The sequence below is a fragment of the Pseudophryne corroboree genome, chromosome 11 (assembly GCF_028390025.1).
Source record: "Pseudophryne corroboree isolate aPseCor3 chromosome 11, aPseCor3.hap2, whole genome shotgun sequence".
NCBI lineage: Eukaryota > Metazoa > Chordata > Amphibia > Anura > Myobatrachidae > Pseudophryne > Pseudophryne corroboree.
In genome coordinates, this window is record NC_086454.1 from 176,735,821 (window position 1) to 176,760,134 (window position 24,314).

Consider the following 24,314-nt stretch of genomic DNA (forward strand, 5'->3'; position numbering starts at 1 on the left):
ACACAGGTTCTGTGGCTGATTAAAACCAGCATCAGCCGGCTCAATAAAGTTTTTTTCCCCCCAGTCTGGGGGGACGCAGACTGCTGTAGAGACGGGAAGCATTCGATATCCCGGATGTCGGGATCCCGGCGCTCAGCATACCGACATCGGGATCCGACCCCCGGGATACCAACAACTATTCTCCCTCTTGGGGTGTCCACGACACTCCTGGAGAGAGAATAAATAGTGGGGCGCATGTAGCGGTGACAAAAATCCGGATTTTAGTCCTGCTTACACGCACCTTTGTATGGGAAGAGCAATAGTGCTATCAGCATACCTGTTCTACCCTAGGGAATACAGCCCAGTGCTTGCTGTCCTGCGGTGTGTGTGTGTGTGTGTGTGTGTGTGTGTGTGTGTAGTTGGGAGGCTCCTGTCACTCTCTGCTCTGCTTAGCAGAGCAGCTGTGAATAGACGCTGTGTGCAGCGTCTATTCACGGAGACAAGAGTGACTGGGGTATGCCAGCAGCTCACAGAGCACTGGCCATGTCCCCACAGTTACGGGAAATTGGGGCGTCTCTCACGAACGCAGCATTGCCGCGAAGCCATGCCCCCTTTACAGAGGCCATGCCCCTACTTTCTGCGCCAGAGTCCCGCTTCCTACCTCTTGAAAGGTGGGAGATATGATATGATGCCATCAGCACTAGGTAGGTAACGCTGTTAGTAGAAATTTCCATCATGTCAAACTGAGTTACATTTCGGTTATGGTTCAAATATATACCAGGTCCTGCAGGCTGCAGGGTCCTTATGCGATCTGTCTTCATGAGGTGTTACGGTACTTAGGTGCCTATTCATCTTTGTGGGCCGGGTTGCGGCAGTGGATGCTTAACCACCGGAGCAATTCAGTATTGCTCTGGTGCGGGGACAAAAGCAGCAGTGATACTTACCACTGCCAATCCTGCTGACATGCAATCTTGCCGAGTTCACGCATGCGTACAGCTGCAGGGCCCACAGTGCAGTGATGGTGGTTCTCTCTTCGCAATTCCTGAAGATGGCATTGGTTCCTGCAAGCAAACTCCAAAATCTGGATAACGAATGGGCCCCTAAAACTTTGATTAGTTTTCTAAAAATATGTTTACAGTATGATAATATTTGGAAATGCACGCGTGAGCACTTTGCTCGCGTCTCCTACTGGACATTGGGTTACTCAGAGGTGTTCTGCAAAAACTGCTGCTGATCAACTCGCACGCTGCGGACCACCTAGCATGTATGGCGCCACCCTTTGTCGCAATCAGGATCACAGCGCAGATTCTGCTGTCTGTCAATCATTTTGCGATTGCATCCTTCCGGGATGCGTTTGCATTGTGAAAGTTCAGCTGAAAATTGGATGTTTGCATTTTTCTTAAAACGCCAATCAGGTCTGGATACCCTCCCACTGTATTAACTGTATCCCCCCCCTTGTTTAAGCATTTGTACTGAATGTTTGGCCGAACTTTGCTGCTTGTCTTTGATAAAACAAAATATGAGATGTCTCAGGGCCCATATACATTATGCAATATTGTACACGATTGTAACGATTTACTTCCGTTCAGTACAATATTGTATAATGTGTACACACAATCTGTCGTAAGATGCGCACTCCCATGCATCTTATGAGACATCGTCTCATAATCCTGCATGCAGGCTTGAGTGGGAGATATTGGGTGATGCTCTGCACATGGCATAGTGTGTACATACGACCATAAGATCACAAGATATCATATACAATTGGATGCCAGCCTGGCCCCTACTCTTCCTTGCTGTGTGACAGGACGTGTGTAGAGGGGTACTGTAGCGTCTAGTTTCTCTTCGTGGAGAGGACCTTTCCCATAAGCCCCTGGGTCCACGTCACAAACTATTTGGAATAGTAACCTGTGGCGAGCGAAGTGAGACACCGAGCCCAAAGCGTGACGAGCGTCCAATGGTGCATAGAAAAAACAAAATAATCTCAAACGAACGAAAAATGGATAAAACATTTAAGTGCTGTAAGGGCGGAAGTGATGTCACTACCTGGTCTTGCTCACGAAGAGAAAATATACACAACTGTGTAGAGAGGAGAGCAGCACGTACAGGAAGCAAGCAAGCAAGCCAGTGTTTCTTAAAATATTTATAAAGCTTTGAATAAAATTCCCAGCGTTTTTTGGTATGGTTTTTAAATTGTAAAAAGAGTCTTTTGCTGCTGCTTACCACTGTAACGTTTGTAATGTTTCCCTGTCCAGGTCTGTGCATGCATTGTTTGTGCAGCTGCTGTGAAATTACAAGTCCCAGCATGAATTGCGAGGAAGTCTCTATCTTTAGGAGCCAGTCCTTGGTCCAACACGACCTTCTCGCTCTTTTACAGCTACGTGTGCTCTCCATATTTTCATATTCCAGTAACGCAGCAGCAGCATAACATGCTGCTACTTGTTGATTGAAGGAAATCATCAAAGCAGTTTATGAACACCAAGGCCACTCAAGACACTGTGCAGTTCTGTGGAGAGTTCTGCTGGCCATACATTAGGACGATATCGGATACGAATGTAAGATTTCAACGCATCGTATGACGCATTGTGTGCACATCGTATGTGTTTTTGGTAGGCTTACGTTGGTCGAACGTTGCATCAAATGATCATTCATGCAGCCCATATTATCCGTCGTAATTGTATGCACATCGTACCTTGTTTTGTGCATATACGATGCATCATTTTTGAGTGGCATTTCCTTCCAGGCGATCACGCACTTTCTGTGAGGCACACAATCGAATGATTGTATGCTTCATCGTATGCACATAAATTTCCAAGTCGTAAGCCAGGGGCCGCCGGGGGGATTGAAGGGAATACGTATGAGGAATCGGATCGAATGGTGGCCGTCCTAATGTATGGTCAGCTAACAGCAGCACAAGCACTGCAAAGATGGCACCGGGAGCAGGCTAAGGGGGAGGGACGCTGTGCGGCCCGTGGGCCGACGGGGCCCGTCCTTCCCCTTTCACACCTGGGGTAGTCAGGCGGCCAGTGGGGGCCAGCGAGGGCGGGGGCAGTGCACAGGGGGTTAATAGCCGGGGCCAGGAGAGGGCTGGAGTCATTCTCAGGCAGCAGCAAAGGCAGCGTTCATCCACCCACCCCTCTATGGTGGCAGGTATTAACTATGTATGGTTTGGTATTATAAAAAAAAAAAAGTAGAAGAAGAAGAAAATGGACATATATATATGCTTTGGTTGCTGTGATTAGTTTTTCTATAGTGGAAGTGTGTTATGCAGTGTCATGTGTGGTTTGTCAAACTGTGGAATGTCAAAAATGTTGTCAGTCAGCGATCAGCGGAAAGAAGTAGTGTGAAAGGCATGGTAAGGGGGGAACCAGCCAAGGTTTGCATATTCACAGTCTGCAAATTGCCGGACGCTCAGCACCAGCTTTTGGACAGTTAGGCCATGGGGGCTGCGTGCCAGGCGAGCGTGATATGCACCGCAGGGGGCGGGTTCCCTAGAGGTGCGTGGTTTTGGCACCTAGCGGGTAGGCGGCCATGCCCTGGGTAGTAACCAAGTGGATATCATAAGCTTGCCTTGCCCACTGCTTATTTTGGTGCCCTACAATGTATGGCGATGACTTAAGCAAAATAAAGCTGTGAAAAGATTATTCATCCAAGACCCTTGCCTCCAAGTCATCTATTTCTGGGTGGTCATAGCCGAATTAGAGGGACACAGGCAGGTCAGTCTCTCCCCCTTAGCCTCACTTGTAACACAACACAACTGCACAGACCTAAAATGGTGGACACTTAATATATATCATGAGAATAGTCAAGCCCTTTGCATGAAAAATTCCCCTATTTTAATTTGTACATGGCTGTTTTGGTTTTGTGTATGAGATATACGACGTAAGATGTCTTATGTCACATTGTATAGGGCGTACATAAGATATCACATGTCTGGGAGTGCAAGGGAAATTGTATACAATATCTTATCATATCCCATCGGTCTAATGTGTACATAGCCTTAATAATGGGCAGAAACTGATTATGCAAACTTGGGGTAATAGAATATTTTCAGCTGACTACAAGTCCTGATCTAGATGTAGTATGTGCCATAGATAGATGGAGCCTATGGTTTGTTAACATGTAACATTTTCTTTCTTATTAGAGGTGAGACAGACGATGACTCTGTTCTGGGAAGAGCACTCACGTGATGCTACGGTGCAAGAGATGATGCTGGACACAAATGCTGAGCTGTTATCAACAGAAGAGACACCAGAAATCATTTCCCTCTTGCCTTGCTTAGATGGATTAAATGTGCTGGAGCTAGGGGCTGGGATAGGGTAAGAGGCACCGCAGGATGTCTGCAAGTTTAGTTAAATATATGAACTTATGTAATTCTGGACAGAAAAATGATATGTTGCACAGTTTACCCCCACAGCCAAATGTGCTACAACCATTGCTACAACTGTCCTATCAGGTGAATTCAAGCAATTGTGCCTGGAGAATTGAATTTTCATTTCTGCAGCAGGTTACATTGGTTTCCACAGGGAAAACATTGGGGTGTAGAGTGGATCTTGATCCAGAGGCACCAACAGGCTAAAGCTTTAGCTGTCCCAGGATGCAGTGGGGCCTCCTCTATAACCCCAGGCACCGAGAGCTCAGTTTCGAGTTGGTGCCTGCAGCAGCAGGTCACCTAACAGGAGGGCTGCACTGGACAGCCCTGAAAAAGCTTTTCTGACAAGAAGATTTCTTCGCTGGGCTGTCAGCGCTGTATGTGTGTGTGACATTCAGCGCTGCAGCTCCATCACTTCCCAAGCAGCGTCGCATACTCCTGCAGCCTGGTTCCTGGGTACTTGCGGCGGAGACGCTGCAGCTTAGGCACACAGTTGCAGACTGCTCTCCTGGATCACGTGGCTGCTACGGGGAGACTAGGGACACGGGTTGCGGCACTGGCGTGGACACTGTCATTGGGCAGGGACCCCACTAGACCACTGGGGCGTCGGAGTACAGGTCGGGTGTACTAACACCCCTTCTAATAAGGTTCTAAGTACCCGGGGTGGAAGTACAGCATAGGGGAGTCGGCGCTTGACCTGTAGCCCCTCCCCCCGGCCCAGGGCGCCATCTCTGAGCAGATTTCCCGCTCTGGAGCTGCCTCACATTCTCCCTCACTTCCTGACTGAGACGCTGGGTGCCATCTTCTGAGCATAGCTGCTGCTGGTCTCTGGGATTGCAAGGCAAGGCCTCCCTTGTAAAACCGCCTGTACATCAGCGCTGAGACTTTACAAACACTTAAGTATTCTACATGTCTTTGAGACAGCGTTAGTTGAGAGAGAGTGTACCTAATACAGAATATATTGTACGAGTATTCTGATATATCCTCCGGTCACTGACCACGCTGTGATTTTTACATATATATATATATTTCTCTAACGTCCTAGAGGATGCTGGGACTCCGTAAGGACCATGGGGATAGACGGGCTCCGCAGGAGACATGGGCACTTTACGAAAGACTTTAGGCTCTGGGTGTGCACTGGCTCCTCCCTCTATGCCCCTCCTCCAGACCTCAGTTTGATACTGTGCCCAGAAGAGATGGGTGCACTGCAGGGAGCTCTCCTGAGTTTCCTGTAAGAAAGTATTTTGGTTAGGTTTTTATTTTCAGGGAGCACTGCTGGCAACAGACTCCCTGCATCGAGGGACTGAGGAGAGAGAAACAGCCCTACTTCTCTGAGTTTCAAGGTCCTGTTTCTTAGGCTACTGGACACCATTAGCTCCAGAGGGATTGGTACGCAGAGCCGCGCCGCCGTCCTCCTCGCAGAGCCAGAAGATAGAAGCCGGGTGAGTATAAGGTGAGTATGAGAAGAAAGGTGAGTATGAGAAGAAAGAAAACTTCAGAGGCGGCAGAAGACGTCTGATCTTCATAGAGGTAACGCACAGCGGTGAAGCTGTGCCCCATTGCTCCCGTTCACCTCACACACTCCGGTCACTGTAAGGGTGCAGGGCGCAGGGGGGGCGCCCTGGGCAGCAGTATAAACCTCTCCTATGGCAAAAGCATATATATACATGTACAGCTGGGCACTGTACATGTATATAAAGAGCCCCCGCCATGTTTTGATAGATTTTGAGCGGGACAGAAGCCCGCCGCCGAGGGGGCGGGGCTTCTTCCTCAGCACTCACCAGCGCCATTTTCTCCACAGCACAGCGCTGAGAGGAAGCTCCCCGGACTCTCTCCTGCTTACTGACGTTGACAGTGGGTTTTTCCAGAAGGGGGGGTGGCACATAATTGGCGTGTATAAAGTTATAACAGCGCTACTGGGTAAAACATTCTGTGTTTTTTCCTGGGTCATATAGCGCTGGGGTGTGTGCTGGCATACTCTCTCTCTGTCTCTCCAAAGGGCCTGGTGCGGAACCTGTCTTCAGAAAAGAGCTTCCCTGTGTGTGTGGGGTGTGTCGGTACGCGTGTGTCGACATGTATGAGGTTGAAGGCTCACCTAAGGAGGAGGGGGAGTGTATGAATGCAAGGTCTCCGTCGGCAACGCCGACACCTGACTGGATGGATATGTGGAATGTCTTAAGTGCAAATGTGAATTTATTGCACAAAAGATTAGACAAAGCTGAGGCTAGGGAACAGTCAGGAAGTCAAACCATGCCTGTCCCAATGTTGCCGAGTCCTTCGGGGTCTCAGAAGCGCACACTATCTCAAATAGTTGACACAGATACCGACACGGAGTCAGACTCCAGTGTCGACTACGATGATGCAAAATTACAGCCAAAAGTGGCTAAGGGTATTCGATATATGATTATTGCAATGAAAGAGGTTTTGCATATCACAGAGGAACCCCCTGTCCCTGACACGAGGGTACACATGTATAAAGAGAAAAAGCCTGAGGTCACCTTTCCATCCTCGTATGAGCTGAACGAATTATGCGAAAAGGCTTGGGAAACCCCAGACAAGAGACTGCAGGTTCCCAAAAGGATTCTTATGGCGTATCCTTTCCCGCAAAAGGATAGGATACGATGGGAATCCTCTCCTAAGGTGGACAAGGCATTGACATGCTTATCAAAAAAGATAGCGCTGCCATCCCAAGATACGGCTACCCTCACGGATGCTGCTGATCGCAAGCAGGAGGTTACCATGAAGTCCATTTACACACATTCTGGTACAATACTTAGACCGGCAATGGCGTCGGCCTGGGTTTGTAGTGCTGTGGCTGCATGGACTGATTCCTTATCAGCGGAGATTGAGACCCTAGATAAGGATACCATTTTAATGACCCTAGGGCATATAAAAGATGCTGTATTATATATGAGGGATGCTCAAAGAGATGTTTGTTTACTAAGTTCCAGAATAAACGCTGTCTGTTTCCGCTAGGCGAGTCTTATGGACCCGACAGTGGACGGGGGATGCCGATTCGAAGAGGCATATGGAGTTTTTGCCTTACAAAGGTGAGGAGTTATTTGGAGAAGGCCTCTCGGACCTCGTCTCCACAGCTACGGCAGGTAAATCGAATTTCTTGCCTTATGTTCCCTCACAGCCTGAGAAAGCGCCTCATTATCAAATGCAGTCCTTTCGTTCGAATAAAAGCAAAAAAGTACGTGGATCGTCCTTTCTTGCCAGAGGTAAGGGCAGAGGAAAAAAGCTGCACACAGCTAGTTCCCAGGAACAGAAGTCCTCCCCGGCCTCTGCAAAATCCACTGCTTGACGCTGGGGCTCCCCTGAGGGAGTCCGCTCCAGTGGGGGCACGTCATCGACTTTTCAGCCACATCTGGGTTCTCTCACAGGTGGATCCCTGGGCAATAGAAATTGTTTCTCAGGGATACAAGCTGGAATTCGAAGAGGTCCCCCCTCGCCGGTTTTTCAAATCGGCTCTGCCAGCTTCTCCCTCAGAGAGGGAGTTAGTGTTAAATGCAATTCAAAAATTGTATCTTCAACAGGTGGTGGTCAAGGTCGCCCTACTGCAACAGGGGAGGGGATATTACTCAACCCTGTTTGTGGTCCCGAAACCGGACGGTTCGGTCAGACCCATTTTGAATTTAAAATCCCTGAACCTATACTTGAAAAAGTTCAAGTTCAAGATGGAGTCGCTCAGAGCGGTCATCGCCAGCCTGAAAGGGGGGGATTTTATGGTTTCCCTATACATAAAGGATGCGTACCTTCATGGTCCAATATTTCCACCTCATCAGGCATTCCTGAGATTTGCTGTACATGATTGTCATTACAAATTTCAGACGTTGCCGTTTGGGCTTTTTACGGCCCCGAGGATTTTCACCAAGGTACTGGCGGAAATGATGGTGCTCCTGCGCAAGCGAGGTGTCACAATTATTCCATACTTGGACGATCTCCTCATAAAAGCGAGATCTCGGGAGAAGTTACTGGACAGCGTGTCACTTTCATTGAAGGTGTTACAGCAACACGGCTGGATTCTCAATATCCCGAAGTCGCAGCTGGTTCCTACGACGCGTCTGACCTTCTTGGGCTTGATTCTGGACACAGACCAGAAAAGGGTTTTTCTTCCGACGGTCAGGAACCTATTGAAGCCAAAACAGGTGTCAGTGCATCACTGCACTCGAGTCCTGGGGAAAATGGTGGCATCATACGAAGCCATTCCCTTCGGCAGGTTCCATGCGAGAACCTTCCAATGGGACCTGCTGGACAAGTGGTCCGGGTCACATCTACATATGCATCGGCGGATCACCCTGTCCCCCAGAGCCAGGGTATCTCTCCTGTGGTGGCTGCAGAGTGCTCACCTCCTAGAGGGCCGCAGGTTCGACATTCAGGACTGTATCCTGGTGACCACGGACGCAAGCCTCCGAGGTTGGGGAGCAGTCACACAGGGAAGAAATTTCCAAGGCCTTTGGTCAAGTCTAGAGACTTGTCTCCACATCAACGTCCTGGAGTTGAGGGCCATATACAACGCCCTACGTCAAGCGGAGGCATTACTTCGCGACAAACCAGTTCTGATTCAGTCAGACAATGTCACCGCAGTGGCTCATGTAAACCGCCAAGGCGGCACAAGGAGCAGGGTGGCAATGGCGGAAGCCACCAGGATTCTTAGCTGGGCGGAGAATCATGTCAGCGCACTGTCAACAGTGTTCATTCCGGGAGTGGACAATTGGGAAGCAGACTTCCTCAGCAGACACGATCGGCATCCGGGAGAGTGGGGGCTTTATCAGGAAGTCTTCGAGCAGATCGCAAGTCGGTGGGGACTGCCCAAAATAGATATGATGGCGTCCCGTCTCAACAAAAAGCTAAAAAGGTATTGCGCCAGGTCAAGAGATCCTCAGGCGGTAGCTGTGGACGCCCTGGTGACACCGTGGGTGTACCGGTCGGTCTATGTATTTCCTCCTCTTCCTCTCATACCCAAGGTGTTGAGAATAATAAGACAAAGAGGAGTGAGAACAATCCTCATTGTTCCAGATTGGCCACGAAGGACCTGGTATCCGGAGCTGCAGGAGTTGCTCACAGAAGATCGGTAGCCTCTTCCTCTAAGACAGGACCTGCTGCAACAGGGGCCCTGTCTGTTCCAGGACTTACCGCGGCTGCATTTGACGGCATGGCGGTTGAACGCCGGATCCTAGCGAAAAAAGGTATTCTGGATGAGGTCATTCCTACACTAATAAAGGCTAGGAAGGACGTGACATCAAAACATTATCACCGAATATGGCGAAAATATGTTTCTTGGTGTGAGGCCAGGAATGCTCCTACGGAAGAATTCCAGCTGGGCCGTCTCCTTCACTTCCTACAAACTGGAGTGAATTTGGGCCTAAAATTAGGCTCCATTAAGGTTCAGATTTCGGCCCTATCCATTTTCTTTCAGAAGGAATTGGCCTCTCTTCCTGAAGTACAGACGTTTGTGAAGGGAGTACTGCATATTCAGCCTCCTTTTGTACCTCCGGTGGCGCCTTGGGACCTTAACGTGGTGTTAAGTTTCCTTAAGTCACATTGGTTTGAACCACTAAAAACGGTGGAGTTAAAATATCTCACTTGGAAGGTGGTCATGTTGTTAGCCTTAGCTTCGGCTAGGCGAGTTTCGGTATTAGCGGCTTTATCACATAAAAGCCCCTATCTGGTTTTTCATATGGATAGGGCGGAATTGCGGACTCGTCCTCAATTCCTACCTAAAGTGGTCTCAGCCTTTCATATGAACCAGCCTATTGTCGTGCCTGTGGCTACACGTGACTTGGAGGATTCCGAGTCCCTTGATGTGGTCAGGGCTTTGAAGATTTACGTGGCCAGAACGGCTAGGATCAGAAAAACAGAGGCACTGTTTGTCCTGTATGCAGCCAACAAGGTTGGCGGCCCTGCTTCAAAGCAGACTATTGCTCGCTGGATCTGTAACACGATTCAGCAGGCGCATTCTACAGCAGGATTGCCGTTACCAAAGTCGGTTAAGGCCCATTCCACTAGGAAGGTGGGCTCTTCTTGGGCGGCTACCCGAGGGGTCTCGGCTCTACAGCTGTGCCGAGCTGCTACTTGGCCGGGGTCAAACACCTTTGCAAAGTTCTATAAGTTTGATACCCTGGCTGAGGAGGACCTCCTGTTTGCCCAATCGGTGCTGCAGAGTCATTCGCACTCTCCCGCCCGTTTGGGAGCTTTGGTATAATCCCCATGGTCCTTACGGAGTCCCAGCATCCTCTATGACGTTAGAGAAAATAAGATTTTAAACCTACCGGTAAATCTTTTTCTCTTAGTCCGTAGAGATGCTGGGCGCCCGTCCCAAGTGCGGACTACTTCTGCAAGGCTTGTATATAGTTATTGCGTACATAAGGGTTATGTTATAGCTCATCGGTGGTGGACCGAGGCTATGTTGGTTTTTCATACTGTTAACTAGTTAGTATGAAGCAAGAGATTAAGTCTGCCTGCACCGCAAGGAATAATTTTGAATAATAGCGATATACCAACAGTTGCAGATAATCATAAGCATCATATGGTTAGAATTGTATATACGTTGGTGGTGCACCCCAGAGGTATTAATATAGTTGCAAAAAAAGAGAGTTGTCCCTACAAAGAAATAGGGAACAAAAGAAAAAAGCCTCTTTGTGGGGGCACTCTTTCAAAAAATTTTTTATTGTTTCAAAATACATTTTAATTCGATAGATATAAAATTATGTGTATAGAAAAATGGAAAAAATGTACCTATTGGTACAACCCTATTGAGAAAAAACAATCATGATTCTGTGGTGAATACAATACAGGTTGAGTCTCCCTTATCCAAAATGCTTGGGACCAGAGGTACTTTGGATATGGGATTTTTCCGTATTTTGGAATAATTGCATACCATAGTGAGATATTATGGTGATGGGACCTAAATCTAAGCACAGAATGCATTTATGTTACATATACACCTTATACACACAGCCTGAAGGTCATTTTAGCCAATATTTTTTATAATTTTGTGCATTAAACAAAGTGTGTCTACATTCACACAATTCATTTATGTTTCATATACACCTTATACACACAGCCTGAAGGTCATTTAATACAATATTTTTAATAACTTTGTGTATTAAACAAAGTTTGTGTACATTGAGGCATCAGAAAACAAAGGTTTCACTATCTCACTCTCACTCCAAAAAAGTCCGTATTTCGGAATATTCCGTATTTCGGAATATATGGATATGGGATACTCAACCTGTATAATATACTCCTCCAATATACCAATGTATCTAAAATTGGACAGTTTGTAGCAGCCTCTGTATCAAGTAATATGTCTGAGAGTACAGATAGAAATCCCTGTACTCTTGACACAGGATGCAATGTAATAGATTAATTGCCTTAAGCAATACTTATGGAGGGAAATTGATTAATAAAATGCTAGGTGAAAATTATAGACAATTAGAATAGTTGTTAAGTAGGCAAAGGCATGGTACTTGTTAACCAGACCATTAGCTAAATCACTGCAATAAATTCAGATGATATAAACATGGTAGAGGTATCTTAATTAATATATTTGTTAATCTTATTATAGATAAAATAGTAATAATCAGTGATTTAGCTAATGGTCTGGTTAACAAGTACCATGCCTTTGCCTACTTAACAACTATTCTATTTTCACCTAGCATTTTATTAATCAATTTCCCTCCATAAGTATTGCTTAAGGCAATTAATCTATTAAATTGCATCCTGTGTCAAGAGTACAGGGATTTCTATCTGTACTCTCAGACATATTACTTGATACAGAGGCTGCTACAAACTGTCCAATTTTAGATACATTGTTATATTGGAGGAGTATATTATATTGTATTCACCACAGAATCATGATTGTTTTTTCTCAATAGGGTTGTACCAATAGGTATATTTTTTTCCCTTTTTCTATACACATAATTTTATATCTATCGAATTAAAATGTATTTTTAAACAATACATTTTTTTTTGAAAGAGTGCCCCCACAAAGAGGCTTTTTTCTTTTGTTCCCTATTTCTTTGTAGGGACAACTCTCTTTTTTTGTAACTAGATAGTATATCATAAGTTATACGGTGTGATTGGTGTGGCTGGTATGAATCTTGCCCTTGGATTACCTAAAATCCTTTCCTTGTACTGTCCGTCTCCTCTGGGCACAGTTTCTCTAACTGAGGTCTGGAGGAGGGGCATAGAGGGAGGAGCCAGTGCACACCCAGAGCCTAAAGTCTTTCTTAAAGTGCCCATGTCTCCTGCGGAGCCCGTCTATCCCCATGGTCCTTACGGAGTCCCAGCATCCTCTACGGACTACGAGAAAAAGATTTACCGGTAGGTTTAAAATTTTATTATATATATATATATATATATATATATATATATATATACTAGTCCAGTGCAGCTTTATTGTTAGAATAATTTCTGCATCGCATGTGACTGTGTGCCTGTATCTGCTGTGTGTTTTCATTCTGTGTTTCCCAGATATAACTGTCACTATATTGTGTACCTTGAGGGCTAGGTGCGTCTGGGTCTTATAATATAGTAATACACAGTATTTATCAATTGCGTATATTCTACTGTGTTATAGTCACATAATACCAGATTTTTTCCGCAGTTAGTGTACTTCGTCTGGCTTCATCGTACTAAGTAGCCCTGTTGTTGCATTTATCTCATAATGTCTAACAGAAAGGGCAGTACATCTGTGGAAGCTGCTGCATCATGCAGAGCATGCACCAAGAATTTACCAGAGGGGGAAGTGTTAATTGATGGTCTGTGTACTCATTGCCATACACCTCCCAGTCAGTACGCAGCTCCTGTCCCTGCGTTCACTAACCTACTGGGTACTCTGGTGGAACACTTAGTGGAACACTATGGGATCTCCGGTGTCACTACCACCACAAATTGTCCCTATGGTTAACCCGCCTTGGGCAGAAAATTTGTCTAACCAACTGCAGCAATTAAATCTGTCTCTGGTTAGACAGAAAGCTACCCCAGGTCACTCCCGTGTCCCTGGGTTCTCTAAGCGGGCTGCTTCCTCCTCAGTCTACAAACCTTTCTAATTTCTCATCTGAAGAGGAGGGGAAGCACACGGTCCAATCAGACACTGAATCCTGTGTTACTGATGAGGATTCTCCCTTGCAAATTGATGTCCCTGCCCTAGTGGTTGCTCTTAAGCATATCCTACAAATCACTGATGAGGATTCCACTACTGTGGCAAAGAAAACTGATAAGTTTAAACAGCAGAAGATGGTTAAAACTGTATTACCCTATTCTGACCATCTGGTGGACATCATGCGGGAACCCTGGTCTAATCCAGGGAAGAAATTCCCTCTGCCTAAACGGTCCTTTGCTAACTATCCTCTCTCTGCAGAGTTGTGTAACAAATAGGAGATTCCACCGCCGGTGGATTCTCATGTCACCCGCCTTGTGGTGTCGTCAAATCTGCCTGTTACCACTGTCATCTCACTGAAGGAACCGACAGATAAGTGTGTGGAGGGGTGCCTGAAATCTGTATACTCCCTTACAGGGGCTACTCATAGACCCGCTATAGCTGCCTCTTTGGCTGCAAAAGGTAATGAGGTGTGGGTTCAGGCGTTAGAGGAAGAGCTGCCCGAGGAGATTTCTGTCAATGCCAGACAAAACCTGTCTCAATTACCACTGCCGCCTATTACGTTCAGGAGGAGTCCTCTGAGGTGGGTGTATTGGCAGCCAAGGCATCGATCACGTCTGTCCTGGCTCGCCACATACTGTGGTTGAGGTCGTGGAAAGTGGAACTAGACTCTGAAAAGACCTTGGAGGTACTCCCCTTCACTGGGGACATTTTGTTTGACGGCTTTTCTCCCAACTACTAATCCTTCTGCACAGAAGCCAAAAGGTACCACTTTTCGTCCCTTTCAACCTCAAGGGAAAGGAAGAGGTCAAGCATACCTGAGACAATCTCGTGCTCCCAAAACCACCAAGCCCAAGGTGAAGCAATCCTGGGCGGCCTGTCAGCCTACTTCAAAACATGACAAGCCTGCTGTATGACGGGGCGGGCCTCCCCCTGGGGGACCCCAGGGTGGGAAGCCGACTTCTACAGTTCACACAGGTCTGGTTAAAGACCACTTCAGACGTATGGGTACTGGAAGTTGTCTCTCACAGGTACGCTGTCTCCTTCAAGAGACGTTCCCCTCATCAGTTTGCACTGTGGCTTTCCCTTCGGATCCATTAAAGGTGCAAGCTCTGCAAATGGTTGTGAGTTCTTTCCTGAGTACAGGAGTGGTTGTGCAGGTACCTCAGTCCCAGAGACGCAGAGGTTACTAATCGACCCTGTTTCTGGTCCCAAAACCCAATGGGTCTTTCCGGCCTATTCTCAACCTCAAATCTCTGAACAAGTTTGTGTCCAGGTTTCATATGAAAATGCTGCACTCAATTGTGCTGGCTATGGAACCTGGAGACTATATGGTATCCCCGGATATACAGGATGCATATCTGTGTATTCCTATTGCCATGTCGCATCAGCAGTTCCTGTGGTTTGCTATTGGCAACTCTCACTACCAATTCCAGGCTCTGCTGTTTGGACTGGCTACGGCTCCTCAGATTTTCACCAAGTTCATGGCCGTAATGACTGCTCATCTACGTCGCCAGGGAGTCAGAATGCTGCCGTAATTGGACGACTTGCTGATTCTGGCAAATTCCCATGAAGTCGTCCTCAGTCATCTACAACTGACGGTCACCTTCCCGCAAGCCCATAGGTGGCTAATCATTCCAAAGAAGTTCTCGCTGGTCTCGGCTCAGAGCATGGTGCACCTGGGGGCACTCTTGGACACACACACAGTCAAAGACTGTTCCTGTCTCCAGACAAAGTACTGAAGCTTCAGGACAGGATAAGACACTTTATTTATCGCCCCAGAGTGTCCATACACTCGGCGATACTTGTCCTGATGGTGTCAGCCTTTGACATGGTAGAGTACGCTCAATTTCATTCCTGCCCTCTACAACGGTTAATCCTTTCCAAGTGGGATGGCATACCTCATCGGATCAGATCTCCCATGATCTCTTTAACTCCGTAGGTTCGTCTGTTGCTGACCTGGTGGCTCCAGGACCAGCAATTGAGCAGGGTCCGTCCCTTCTGGACCAATGCACTATCTCTTGCCCTGCCTCTGGTATGGAACAGGCCTGTTCAAGTACCATCAGACAACGGCACCACGGTGGCATACATAAACCATCAAAGCAGCACTCAAAGCCGCATGGCAATGATGGAAGTGTCAAAAATCCTTTAGGCGGAACGCGTTCTGCCAGCCATATCGGCACTGTTCACTCTGGGCATCCTAAACTGGGAAGCGGACTTCCTCAGTCACCAGGATGTGCACTCCGGAGAGTGGAGTCTTCATCCAGAAGTCTTTCAATTCCTAGTGGACAGGTGGGGCCTACTGGACGTAGACCTCGTGGCGTCTCGACACAATCACAAGGTTCCAGTCCTTGGATCTCGGACCAGGGATCCTCAAACAGCGTTCGTGGACGCACTGGCAGTTTCATGGAGCTTTCGGCTGCCCTACCTGTTCCCTCCAGTGTCACTCCTGCCCAGGGTCCTACAGAAGTTCAAACAATAAGGTGGAATGCTACTTCTAGTCGCTCCAGCTTGGCACAGACGGCATTGGTTCTCAGACCTGCAGAGTCTGTCGACAGGGCATCTCCTTCTACTTCTTCAGCGACCAGACCTCCTCGTACAGGGCCTTTTGTCTCTACCCAGACCTGGCCAGACTGGCTTTGACTGCGTGGCTCTTGAAACATTACTCCTAAGGACCAAAGGATTTTCCGAGGTGGTTATTTAAACTATGTTGAAGGCCCGTACACCGACCTCTATTACAGAGTTTGGAAATCTTACTTCACTTGGTGTGCTGATAAGAATTATGATGCCTATAGATTCAGAACTTCCAGAATTCTGTTTTTTTTCTGCAAAGAGTCCTGGACTTAGGCCTTCGTCTGGCCTCCTTTAAGGTTCACATGTCTGCCTTGTCGGTATGGTTTCAGAGAAAAATGTTGTCTATACCTGACATTCATACTTTCACTCAGGGTGTCGTACGGATTCAGCCTCCCTATGTTCCTCCTGTGGCTCCATGGGATCTATCTGTTGTACCACATGCCCTGCAAGAGTCTCCATTTGAACCTCTTGAATTGGTGGACTTTAAATGGCTCACGGCCAAGGTCCTGTTCTTGTTGGCTATTGCCTCTTCAAGACGGGGGTCAAACTTAGGCGCTTTGTCCTGTCGTCCACCCTTTTTGATATTTCACCGTGACCGGGCGGTTCTACAAACTCGACCAGGTTATTTACCTAAGGTGGTGTCATCTTTTCACCTTAACTAAGAGATTGTGGTTTCTGCCTTTATCTCCTTCGGATTAGTCTTCCAAAGAACGTTCTTTGGCAGTTGTAAGGGCTCTTTCCAAATATATGTGGAGAGGACTGCCTCTATCAGGAGGTCAGATACCCTTTGTGTCCTGTTTGGTTTCTACAAATGTGGCTGGCCTGCGAATAAGCAAACCTTGGCCAGATGGATTAGAATGGTGATTGCACAAGCTTATGCACAGGTTGGACTCACAGCTCTTGCTGCTATTAAAGCCCATTCTACTCGGTGTGTTGGACCTTCTTGGGCGGCCCGTTGTGGCGCGTCCGCTGAACAATTGTGCAAGGCGGATACATGGTCCTCAGTGGACATGTTTCTTAGGTTCTATGACTTTGATACTTTCGTCTCCCAGGATGCTTCCTTTGTACGCCGGATTCTCACAGGACTAGAGTTGGAGATATTTAGGGGTATAATTACTAAAGTGGAGAGGTTGCCCATAGCAACCAATCAGATTCTAGCTATTATCTTCTAGAGGGAGCTAGCTAGATAAAAAAGTAGAATCTGATTGATTGCTGTGGGCAGCATCTCCACTTCTAAAAACCTGCATCATAGTAAATATATCCCTTGAGGAACTGCTTTAGGACATCCCCAATGTTTTCCCTGTGGAAACCAATGTAACCTGCTGCAGAAAAGGAGATTTATGGTAGACTTACCATTGTTAACGCTCTTTCTGCGAGGTACATTGGGTTCCACTGGGCGCCCACCCTGACCCACCCAGCTTCTTTGGGTTGTATGGCATTCGCCGCTGGTACCGTCTCCTGGCGTGAGAATGTGGTTCAATGTGACTAACATCTGCCTTCTCTCTTACCTGCTCCTGCATTGGACTGGTTAACGAAACTGAGCTCTCAGTGCCTGGAGGTGGGGTTATAGAGGTGGCCCCAGTGCATCCTGGGACGGCTAAAGCTTTAGCCTGTTGGTGCCTCTGGATCAAGATCCACTCTACAGTATACGCAGAGAGACGCTCCAGGTAGTCTGGATAAAAGAGAGCCCGCAGACAGACACTCAGGGAGTTCTAGATAAAGGAGTATATGCAGAGAGACGCTCCGGGTAGTCTGGACAAATGAGAGCCCGCAGACAGACACTCAGGGAATTCTGGATAAAGGAGTATACGCAGAGAGACGCTCCGGGTAGTCTGGATAAATGCGTATACACAGAGAGAGGCTCTGGGTAGTCTGGATAAATGGGAGCCCACAGACAGACACTCAGGGAGTTCTGGATAAAGGAGTATACGCAGAGAGACACTTAGGGAGTTCTGGATAAAGGAGAATACGCAGAGAGAGGATCAGGGGAGTCTGGTAAAAGAGAGTCCATAGAGAGATGTTCAGGACACTATGGATAAAACTGACCCCATAGACAGCATACATTACACACGTAATAGTACTCTGTGACATGTGAATCTTTTTTTACAAAAGTGGAAGCAACACTGAATGAAAGAAAATGGAATCAGTGGCCTCAATGTGATTTTTGCTTGATCCCCTAAAACTGAAGTGACCATTGTAGATTAGAGGACCAATAGCAGAATGAGCAAGTGTTAGATACATATTCAAATAACAAGACTTGCAACTTACAGCAGCACCACTGCATAATGTAAAGTATCTTCTGAGTTAAGAATAAATTCTTGATTATGGGCATGATATTTCAAGATATCGTATACTTATTACTTTCTACAAAGGATTAAACTTACCTCACTCTTCCTCTCAGTCGCTATACAGGAAATCTCGCTAAGTTGGCCAAGCAAGTGACTGCGGTAGACTTCATGCAGACCTTCATCGACAAGAACCGTAAAGAGAATGATCATCATGGAAACATCACTTTCCTGCAAGCTGATGTCACTGTTTTGGACTTTCCCAGTCACAGGTGTGTTGCTCTATTAAAGCATACTGGGGTCTTATATTAGCGCCCAGCATCGCATTGCAATATGTAATTTTATTTGGCAAATGTATTATAGAACCCCCGCAGGGACAGTGGCCATCTCTGCGGTGTGCTCAGTGTGGAAACAGGACTACTGCACATGTGCGGTCCCGCTGACCACATCTGGACAGCATCCAGTGCTGGGGAGAGATCTGGGGGAACCCTCTGCCGGCTAGCTTGCGATGTGTAGCCCATAGGCTACAGCAGGCTACTGCCATATTCATTTGGCGGTAGCTTTGGGGGCCAATCTCTGGAATGCTTTGCATTATGGAAATAGTAAATCTAGCAGCAACGCATTCCCCATTGAAACCTACGGGGATGCGGCTGCCAGCGGGAATGGAGGGATCGCAGCAGGTATCAGAGATATCTGCTGCTCTCAATTCCTATGTACATTTAGATGATGCTAAATATTGTGTCTCACCCCCAAACCGGTGTGATATCACTTCCATGTCATAGCTGTTCCCATGTTGCAAGAAAGACATCCAAGTGAAAACGTGCCAAATAAAGTAGAGTAAGGTATGTAATATAAGACACAAGCACAGTGATATCTGCTCTTTCTTATCCCCAGTTTTGATTTTATATTCTCTAACTGGCTCTTCATGTACCTGACGGACGCTGAGTTAGTGGCTCTTACGCAAAAGATGATGGGATGGCTAAAGCCTGGCGGTTATCTCTTTTTCAGGGAGTCGTGCTTACATCAGTCAGGTCAGTGTAATAACTGAAGTGTGGATGTATTTTATGTAAATGTCTAATTCAGAAAGTTATGAAAACAACAAAGATTGAATAATTACTGCCACACTGTGATGGTCTTACACACAGACACGCTCATTAAGGTCTGATTTAGAGTAATTCAGCTATTGGAGCTGATGCAGAGTTGGAGGCAAAATGAGAATAACTGAAAAAGTTACAAAAATTGTGTATTTACGCCAGAGGTTCTCAAACTCGGTCCTCGGGGGCACACACAGTGCATGTTTTGCAGGTCTCCTCACAGAATCGCAAGTGAAATAATTAGCTCCACCTGTGGACCTTTTAAAATGTGTCAGTGAGTAATTAATACACCTGTGCACCTGCTGGGTTACCTGCAAAACATGCACTGTGTGGGGTCCTGAGGACTGAGTTTGAGAACCTCTGATTTACGCCAATACGCAGAGTATGAGATGGGTCCTAGGTGGGAACATGGCTCATATATCTGATTCGCACCAGGTGCACGTCATAGACAAACATCTCTTGCACTCATGGTGTAAACCATTTATTTTATGTGAAAAACACAGTTGCTGTTAGGCATCAATTAAACTACAAATAGAGAAGAAACAACTCCCCGACTCATATATGCAAAAATAGTAATATTGCTGAAATACACTTCATCTGTGTCCAAGAGATAAAGTGATGGTCAATGTCATGGGAGCATTCGCAACCTGCCCATCACAAGTGCCCTTTGCCAATGCTTATCACCCGCTGTTTCCCCAGTTCCTGTATACCCACAAATAAAAAGACTTTCCCCAGGCTTATACAGTGGTTGTCTTTTTTACAGTCTGCATGTGTTATAAAATGTTGAACACACAGGGTCGCATGGAGTACTGGTCTGTTGGATGGGCCTGGCAGGAGCCTGGACCAGATGCCGAGGAGCAAATGTCCCTTTGCACTGTATTACATTCACTTTTTTTGGAGGGGGCATAGCCACGCCTGCTGGATTTTGACCCCACCCCCTCATTACCCAGATGCGTGGATGTATCGACAGCCCTGTGATCACACCTTTAATGTACGTGGCCTATGTTAGAAATCTCCTATTCCGATCATCCAGGTACAAGCCGGTGTAAGTGTCAGAATCACAGACATTTGTATTGGTGCACATGTGTGCTCCCACTATGGTCATGTCTAGCTGGAATTCATACACGATACTCTAGTCCGACTGGCCTTACACTCATTCTGCGTGAGCCCCGTTGCATGCAAAATGTACTTATGGAAAACCCTTTTTCTCTATCGTCCTAAGTGGATGCTGGGGTTCCTGAAAGGACCATGGGGAATAGCGGCTCCGCAGGAGACAGGGCACAAAAGTAAAGCTTTTACAGGTCAGGTGGTGTGTACTGGCTCCTCCCCCTATGACCCTCCTCCAGACTCCAGTTAGATTTTTGTGCCCGGCCGAGAAGGGTGCAATTCTAGGTGGCTCTCATAAAGAGCTGCTTAGAGAGTTTAGCTTAGGTTTTTTATTTTACAGTGATTCCTGCTGGCAACAGGATCACTGCAACGAGGGACAGAGGGGAGAAGAAGTGAACTCACCTGCGTGCAGGATGGATTGGCTTCTTGGCTACTGGACATGAAGCTCCAGAGGGACGATCACAGGTACAGCCTGGATGGTCACCGGAGCCACGCCGCCGGCCCCCTCACAGATGCTGAAGCAAGAAGAGGTCCAGAATCGGCGGCTGAAGACTCCTGCAGTCTTCTTAAGGTAGCGCACAGCACTGCAGCTGTGCGCCATTTTCCTCTCAGCACACTTCACACGGCAGTCACTGAGGGTGCAGGGCGCTGGGGGGGGGGGCGCCCTGGGAGGCAAATGAAAACCTTTAAAAAGGCTAAAAATACCTCACATATAGCCCCAGAGGCTATATGGAGATATTTACCCCTGCCTAAATGTACTAAATAGCGGGAGACGAGCCCGCCGAAAAAGGGGCGGGGCCTATCTCCTCAGCACACGGCGCCATTTTCTGTCACAGCTCCGCTGGTCAGGAAGGCTCCCAGGTCTCTCCCCTGCACTGCACTACAGAAACAGGGTATAACAGAGAGGGGGGGCAAAATAAATGGCAATATAGTAATATAAAAGCAGCTATAAGGGAGCACTTAATCATAAGGCTATCCCTGTCATATATAGCGCTTTTTGGTGTGTGCTGGCAGACTCTCCCTCTGTCTCCCCAAAGGGCTAGTGGGTCCTGTCTTCGTATAGAGCATTCCCTGTGTGTCTGCTGTGTGTCGGTACGTGTGTGTCGACATGTATGAGGACGTTATTGGTGTGGAGGCGGAGCAATTGCCAAATATGAGGATGTCACCTCCTAGGGGGTCGACACCAGAATGGATGCCTTTATTTGTGGAATTACGGGATAGCGTCAACTCGCTTAAGCAGTCGTTTGCCGACATGAGGCGGCCGGACACTCAATTAGTGCCTGTCCAGGCGCCTCAAACACCGTCAGGGGCTGTAAAACGCCCCTTGCCTCAGTCGGTCGACACAGACCCAGACACAGGCACTGATTCCGGTGGTGAAGGTGACGAATCAACCGTATTTTCCAGTAGGGCCACACGTTATATGATTTTGGCAATAAAGGAGATGTTACATTTAGCTGATACTACAGGTACCACTAAACAGGGTATTATGTGGGGTGTGAAAAAACTACCAGTAGTTTTTACCGAATCAGAAGAATTAAATGACGTGTGTGATGAAGCGTGGGGTGCCCCGATAAAAAACTGCTAATTTCAAAGAAGTTATTGGCTTTATACCCTTTCCCGCCAGAGGTTAGGGAGCGCTGGGAAACACCTCCTAGGGTGGACAAAGCGCTAACACGCTTATCAAAACAAGTGGCGTTACCCTCTCCTGAGACGGCCGCACTTAAAGATCCATCAGATAGGAGGATGGAAAATATCCAAAAAGGTATATACACACATGCAGGTGTTATACTACGACCAGCTATTGCGACTGCCTGGATGTGCAGTGCTGGGGTAGTTTGGTCAGAGTCCCTGATCGAAAATATTGATACCCTGGACAGGGACAATATTTTACTGTCGTTAGAACAAATAAAGGATGCATTTCTTTATATGCGTGATGCACAGAGAGATATCTGCACACTGGCATCACGGGTAAGTGCTATGTCCATTTCGGCCAGAAGAGCTTTATGGACACGACAGTGGACAGGCGATGCGTAGAGGAGTTATTTGGGGTCGGTCTATCGGATTTGGTGGCCACGGCTACGGCCGGGAAATCCACCTTTCTACCTCAAGTCACTCCCCAACAGAAAAAGGCACCGACCTTTCAACCGCAGCCCTTTCGTTCCTTTAAAAATAAGAGAGCAAAGGGCTATTCATATCTGCCACGAGGCAGAGGACGAGGGAAGAGACAGCAACAGGCAGCTCCTTCCCAGGAACAGAAGCCCTCCCCGGCTTCTACAAAAGCCTCAGCATGACGCTGGGGCTTCGCAAGCGGACTCGGGGGCGGTAGGCGGTCGTCTCAAGAATTACAGCGCGCAGTGGGCTCACTCGCAGGTAAATCCCTGGATCCTGCAGATAATATCTCAGGGGTACAGGTTGAAATTAGAGACAGAGCCACCTCGCCGTTTCCTGAAGTCTGCTTTACCAACGTCCCCCTCAGAAAGGGAGACGGTTTTGGAAGCCATTCACAAGCTGTATTCTCAGCAGGTGATAGTCAAGGTACCTCTTCTACAACAAGGGAAGGGGTATTATTCCACTCTTTTTGTGGTACCGAAGCCGGATGGCTCGGTAAGGCCTATTCTAAATCTGAAGTCCTTGAACCTGTACATAAAGAAGTTCAAGTTCAAGATGGAGTCACTCAGAGCAGTGATAGCGAACCTGGAAGAAGGGGACTTTATGGTATCCTTGGACATCAAGGATGCGTATCTCCACGTTCCAATTACCCCTCACACCAGGGGTACCTCAGGTTCGTTGTACAAAACTGTCACTATCAGTTTCAGACGCTGCCGTTTGGTTTGTCCACGGCACCTCGGGTCTTTACAAAGGTAATGGCCGAGATAATATTTCTTCTTCGAAGAAAAGGCGTATTAATTATCCCATACTTGGACGATCTCCTAATAAGGGCAAGGTCCAGAGAACAGCTAGAGATGGGTTTAGCACTATCTCAAGAGGTGCTAAAGCAGCACGGATGGATTCTGAATATTCCAAAATCCCAATTAATGCCGACAACTCGTCTGCTGTTCCTGGGGATGATTCTGGACACAGTTCAGAAAAAGGTTTTTCTTCCCGAAGAAAAAGCCAAGGAGTTATCTGACCTGGTCAGGAACCTCCTAAAACCAGGAAAGGTGTCTGTACATCAATGCACAAGAGTCCTGGGAAAAAATGGTAGCTTCTTACGAAGCAATCCTTTTCGGCAGATTCCATGCAAAGGGATCTGTTGGACAAATGGTCAGGGTCGCATCTTCAGATGCACCTGCGGATAACCCTGTCGCCGAGGACAAGGGTATCCCTTCTGTGGTGGTTGCAGGAGGCTCATCTATTGGAGGGCCGCAGATTCGGCATGCAGGATTGGATCCTGGTGACCACGGATGCCAGCCTGAGAGGCTGGGGAGCAGTCACACAGGGAAGAAATTTCCAGGGAGTGTGGTCGAGCCTGAAAAAGTCTCTTCACATAAGCATTCTGGAACTAAGAGCAATCTACAATGCTCTAAGCCAGGCGGAACCTCTGCTTCAAGGAAGACCGGTGTTGATCCAGTCGGACAACATCACGGCAGTCGCCCATGTAAACAGACAGGGCGGCACATGAAGCAGGAGGGCAATGGCAGAAGCTGCCAGGATCCTTCGCTGGGCGGAGAATCACGTGATAGCACTGTCAGCAGTATTCATCCCGGGCGTGGACAACTGGGAAGCAGACTTCCTCAGCAGACACGAACTTCACCCGGGAGAGTGGGGACTTCATCCAGAAGTTTTCCACATGC

General features: G+C 47.4%; 1 protein-coding gene across 2 annotated transcripts in view; it reads left to right on the plus strand.

The window, feature by feature from the left end:
* The window catches only part of LOC134969271 (uncharacterized), an 87,247-nt gene that overhangs the window by 15,268 nt on the left and 47,665 nt on the right, over positions 1 to 24,314 (plus strand). For both annotated transcript variants that reach the window (XM_063945115.1, XM_063945114.1), the window contains exons 2-4: positions 4,124 to 4,298; positions 18,436 to 18,591; positions 19,214 to 19,350. In XM_063945115.1, the coding sequence (XP_063801185.1) occupies positions 4,138 to 4,298; positions 18,436 to 18,591; positions 19,214 to 19,350 (454 nt within the window). In that variant the 5' untranslated portion in view covers positions 4,124 to 4,137. The remainder of the gene's footprint in view (positions 1 to 4,123; positions 4,299 to 18,435; positions 18,592 to 19,213; positions 19,351 to 24,314) is intronic.